Consider the following 5,326-nt stretch of genomic DNA (forward strand, 5'->3'; position numbering starts at 1 on the left):
ACCAAAACAGACTTCTTTTACTTCTGCGTTTTGAAGGGTAAGATCTATTTTCACTGTAATATAAATTAGTAGGAAGGACTTTTGTGTGTTTTAAGGAACAGATAAAATGTCATGATGGTTTGTCAGTTGCAGCAAGAAGGAACCAATGAAAACAATAAACAGCATCTAAAACAGTTCCATTGTTTAGTAGTACATTGTATGCATTGTCTTGAGTGACAGTTAAAATTTTGCTATACAATGTTATAGTATAAAACTGCAGTGTCTCTTCATACAAACAAACATACAGGTCTAATCTATGCGTAGATCCAAATGATATAATACTGAAAAATATATCAAATGTTTGTTAATTGGTCTAAATAATTTAACAACTGCTGCTGTTCTTTTGTTTACATGATAGCTGAACGTTAAATATGAACAGTATTGCACAAGTGACAATGTAACATTGTATTGTACAATTAACATTGTATTTTAAATGTTAACATTATTGTACAAGTACCGTTGCTGTACTACTCTACATTAATGTACTATTCTCTGATTTTCCATTGTTTTCTCTCTGTATCTGCATTGCCACATATAGGCTATTGTGAAGGCCCTCTGTGTTTTGTCTTTTTTTGCTGGTTATCTGCTTTCTCTCTTCCTCTTGATAAAACTTTCATTTGGGGACTATTTGTTCCTGTCCCTTTGCTAGTGACACTCTCCAGGTGGTCTAGCATTATCAGTAATAGTCAGTACATAATACCTCACATATGTTTAATAAATGCATGGTTACGTGTTCTGTTTCGTATGATATACTGTATATACTTCTAATGGTTGAATATTTTTCTGTTATCTACCTAAAGTTATTAATTGAAATCATCTTTTACAGTAATCGCCTATCTATGGGCTGTCTATGTGTGTGTACAGCAGGCATAGTCACATGACTGCTGGCAGAGACAGGCCTAGTTCCTGTTCTCTGTCTCCTAGTCCTCCATCTGTTTCCTCAGGCCAGACAGAGTTTCTTCTTTCAGAGCCCCCATCCACTAACTCAACTGTTGAATTGCCATCAGAAAGGTGCTCTGTACACATTGCAGTTTCTTGTGCTTATCTTATCTTATCTTAGTTTCTTTATTTCACAATCTGTAACAGAACATCATGTGTGGTTTAGAGGAAGTGTGCCTTAACCTTTCACGCTATAATGTCTCTGCACACAGCTTCTTTGTCCATTTCACATGGCAGGCTTCTACTCAGAAAACTCATAATCTAATGTACCAGCAGTATGTGTGTAATGTGTGTAATTTAGTACAGTGTGCCAGTCAAATAATCTGTTTCACATCAAAATATTATGTGATACAGCTACTGCATTCAGAGTCTCCATTCAAGCATGTATGTCTTTAATGATAAATTTATTCTGTGTGTGAAGCTGACAGACATCATGGCAAAGAGTAAAAGGGTTGATACATAGAAGTGCAAACATATTAAAACACAAATACAGACTCAGTGAAAAGCATATGGTGTTTTTAGTTATTATGAAACAGGTTTATATCTGACTTTGCTGTTGATGATATTGCTACTGGGATTATACATTTAATAAGATGACATATTTTATTATTGTGCATGTGCTCTCAAAAAATGAACTGAATACCATTAAATCTGAGTGAAATTTTAATATCAAAAAGTGATAAGAATTTTAGTTTTATAAAGATTGATTTGTTTCACAAAATGATGTGCTTAATCTTTTCACAATGTAATATATCTCACAATACGTTTTGTGCCTCCAGCCTGTTAGCAGAACACTGATAATTGGCTAAGACGTTTGCATCCTTGTTATTAAATTATTACTCACACACACACCTATGCATAAAACGTCTGCCTGCTTTTAAAGGGTCCCTTATTTGAGTTTACATGTAGGCATTGTGGCACAAATCTAGACATTCATGGTGCGTAACGAATGGATGAGAGGTGTTTAAGAAATATAAAGCAACAGTCTGACATAACAGTTCCAAAAAGAGTCATAGGCTCCACTTCAATCCCTGCAAAACACATATTCGGTGTAACTCGTCCAGATTTTGTCCTCGTTGGGGTCGTTACTCGAGTACGCGCAGGTGCCCGTGGAGCTACACGCAACCATGTGGAAACCCACCTCAGCCAGCCTGTCGAAGGCTTGCTCCAGGAAATTATACTTCAGGTAATAGCGAGACGTGTATCTCTCAGGGGGCCGGTCGGGGTCTCTGCTTTCGTTTAGCGTCTCCCCGAAAACTTCTTTGGCCAGAGACGTTTTGCCACACACGGTGATCCTCGCCACCCTCCGAAATTTGGCATCCTGTTGGATGTCTCGTCCTATGGTGTAGGACCCCCTGTAACCGATTGTTATGTAGCCGATTTTCCTCGCGTCCAGGGATGGTGAGCGAGGGCCAGCGCAGGCGATGCTGGTACCGGCGAGCGCGCCGGAGAACGCAGCCTCCTCCGGGTCGCTCTGGCACACCTCCTCGCTGATAGAGTTCTCCTTACTAACAGCCGGTCTCAGGAGTCTCGCCAGCTCTTGGAGTTGGAAATATTCTGCCTCTTTAAGAAGGCTCGCCTTCTCTTTGAAGTAATTGGGCAAAACCAGAGTCTGGTCCCGCAAGTAATCCAAAATATATCTGAACAGAAAGCCATCCCTGTCCAAAAAGAAGCGTCCTTTGCTGTCTGTGGTAAGTTCCGTGGGTTTTTTCTGACTGAACATGGTCCAAAGTAAAGAATTTGGCACGGAGAGTAAAGTTGAGTGCCGCGTAACGTAAACTTGCCCTCCGACATTGAGCTCAATAATTTCGGTAAAATGGTCTGAAGCGTCGCCGCAACCCTTGTCCATCTCTGCACAGATGGGCAAAACCTCCAGCACAATCACGGAACGGGAGAATAGCGGAAATAAATATTTCACGTTTGTTTTTGTAGACTAAAAAGAGTTGCGTAGGAGGAGGAATCTGACGAACATTAACTCTTTACAACCTCCATGTTACAGAATGAATCTCAGACATTGATTTGGTAATGAAAATGCCTGCATTTGAAAGGGTAGTTTACCCCCCAAATGTAAATTTCTCACAATTTACCACTCCAGTGGAGTGGTAATGTAATAATTGTCTTCATAGGCAATGTAATAATTGTGGGTGAGAAACAGATACATATTTAAGTCCCTTTTTTAACCATAAATCTCCACTTTCACTTTCACATTCTAAAAGTGAAAGTGGAGATTTATAGTAAAAAAGGATTGATCTGTTTCTCACCCAAAGTGATTGTATCGATTCAGAAGACATATATTTAACCACTGGAGTCATTTGGAGAAGAAATACATACACATCTGGGATGGCATGAAAGTGAGTAAATAATGAGATAGTTTTCATTTTTGTGTGAACTAAGTTATCACCTATGTAGTGGAAATGTTCTTTCTTTCTTTTTTTCTTTTTATGTGTCATTGTTTGTGTTCGCTATGTGATAAGACACATACAGTATAATACTATTGGATATACTTCACAACTACACATTAACTGTATTCTATTATTATTTTAGTGTACAACAGCATAGGTTAAATATAGGTTTGACTTATGTACATTTCTGAATTAGTTTGTTGCCTTGCTACCCATAATTGTGGGGGAAAAAAAACATTTTTTTTTTTCTTCCAGAAATGATTAGACATTTGAAGTTGGATTTCCAATGAAGTCTCACTGCGCCCAAAATACAGTTACAAATTGCCAAATTGTGCAACATAACACAAGCCCTTTCTTCCTGTATACATTTTCTCAATACACTTCTAAAGTTGCTTCTCTTTTTAAACAAATCATTAGCAATCCAGAGGCTTTTTAAAAACCTATGATTCAAGACCAGTTGTGCAATCCACTGTACCAAAAACAAACTGAGGGTACAGGTAAATATTAACTTTTTATTCATCATTAACTTTGGTTAATATTATGGTTAATATGGTAAAACTAAGGCACACCTTAAGGAAATGTCTAGATATAATTTGTTATTTTTTTAGGGTGACTTTTTAACGTTCTGTCAAGGGTCTACAGATGCCATTTGGCTAATTCTGGCACATTTACAGTCATGTTCATTAACACCCCCAAACAGGTGTTGGAAAGCACTGTGGTAGATTTTGCTGCTGTTTAGTGCTTTGGGAGAAAATACAATTAAAAGTGCCCTTTAGCCCCGTTATACCCTATAGCTGCTTTTCCTACTGCAACCATTATGCAAAACTTGTGGTCAGTGGAACCGAACAAGCCAGCAGCTCTATTTTTATGACAGGAGTGCATCTAGTGACATCTAGCGGGCAAAAAATTCAAGGTTCTCAATTAAAATGTAAATGAATTGTGGACTAAATGTGGTTATTGCATGCTTGGCAAATAATAAACTTGTTTTAGTAATATTTCAGAATAATCCAAAATTAGTCTAGGGATTAAAGGAATGGTTCTCCCAACGCTATAAATTCTGTCAGAATTTAGACTATTCACCCTTATGTCGTTCCAAATCTGTATGACTTTCTTTCTTAAGGGAATAACAAAAGGGGATGTTTTAATGACTATCAAAACTCGTCTTTTCAATACAATGGCAAAACCTTGAAGTCTGTTGGCATTCACAAATGTGAGATAGCTTGTTTACAGTGACTCACATATTCACACAACAACTTGCACTGTTTGCCTTAAAACAACCCAATTATCAGTTATCTTGTGAACATGCGTGCCACTGTGAATGAGCTTCTCTCATAGTGCTCATGAGGAATGTCCATTTTTACAAAAAAAAAAAAAAAAAAAAAAAAAAGATATATATATTTCAATTTCAAGTTTCTCACCAAAACACATCGTAAACTGTGTGAAAACTATGCAGCATGACTAACATGAGACTGTAATATATATATATATATTCAGCAGACTTACTGGTCAGCCATGGTCTTATTTAAGCAAAACATTTTATAAACAAAATTCATAATGCTGTCTAGAGGATGGTCCACACATCATTGACTCCTAAAGAACCTCTTTGCAGATTTTCCAGTAGGCCCATTTAGTGTGCTGGAGTGTGTGAATAGTCCTCCATCATAAGACCACTGAGACACAGTTATGACTGTGAGCAGATGGGAAACTGCTTTCATTTTGTTTACGAAGCATTTTCTTAATTTCTGTTTGTTACAGTGTATACCTTCAAGCAAAACGAAAATAAATTAAATAAAACAAAAAATTAAAGCATTTTTGTAGTGTTTATAAACAATTCAGTTGGAAACTGATATGTTTAACTATCAATAGTGCAAGTGAGCAATCAAAGAGGAATGTTCTCAAAAATCAAGTAGGAATGTTTGAAAAAAAAAATTATAATAATAAAAATA

General features: G+C 36.9%; 1 protein-coding gene across 1 annotated transcript; it reads right to left on the reverse strand.

Moving 5' to 3' along the window:
* Window positions 1–1,337: 1,337 nt before the first annotated feature.
* Window positions 1,338–2,891, reverse strand: LOC127643726 (BTB/POZ domain-containing protein KCTD12-like). The gene has a single exon (XM_052126563.1). It carries the CDS (start codon window positions 2,825–2,827, stop codon window positions 2,003–2,005), a length of 825 nt encoding a protein of 274 aa, XP_051982523.1. The 5' UTR covers window positions 2,828–2,891; the 3' UTR covers window positions 1,338–2,002.
* Between the last annotated feature and the right edge of the window lie 2,435 nt (window positions 2,892–5,326).

The sequence above is a fragment of the Xyrauchen texanus genome, chromosome 5, assembly GCF_025860055.1.
Source record: "Xyrauchen texanus isolate HMW12.3.18 chromosome 5, RBS_HiC_50CHRs, whole genome shotgun sequence".
Lineage (NCBI taxonomy): Eukaryota > Metazoa > Chordata > Actinopteri > Cypriniformes > Catostomidae > Xyrauchen > Xyrauchen texanus.

What these genes read in the sequence shown, in the direction of transcription:
- LOC127643726 (XM_052126563.1), bottom strand. Translation starts at nt 2,827, where the DNA reads ATGGACAAGGGTTGCGGCGACGCTTCAGACCATTTTACCGAAATTATT.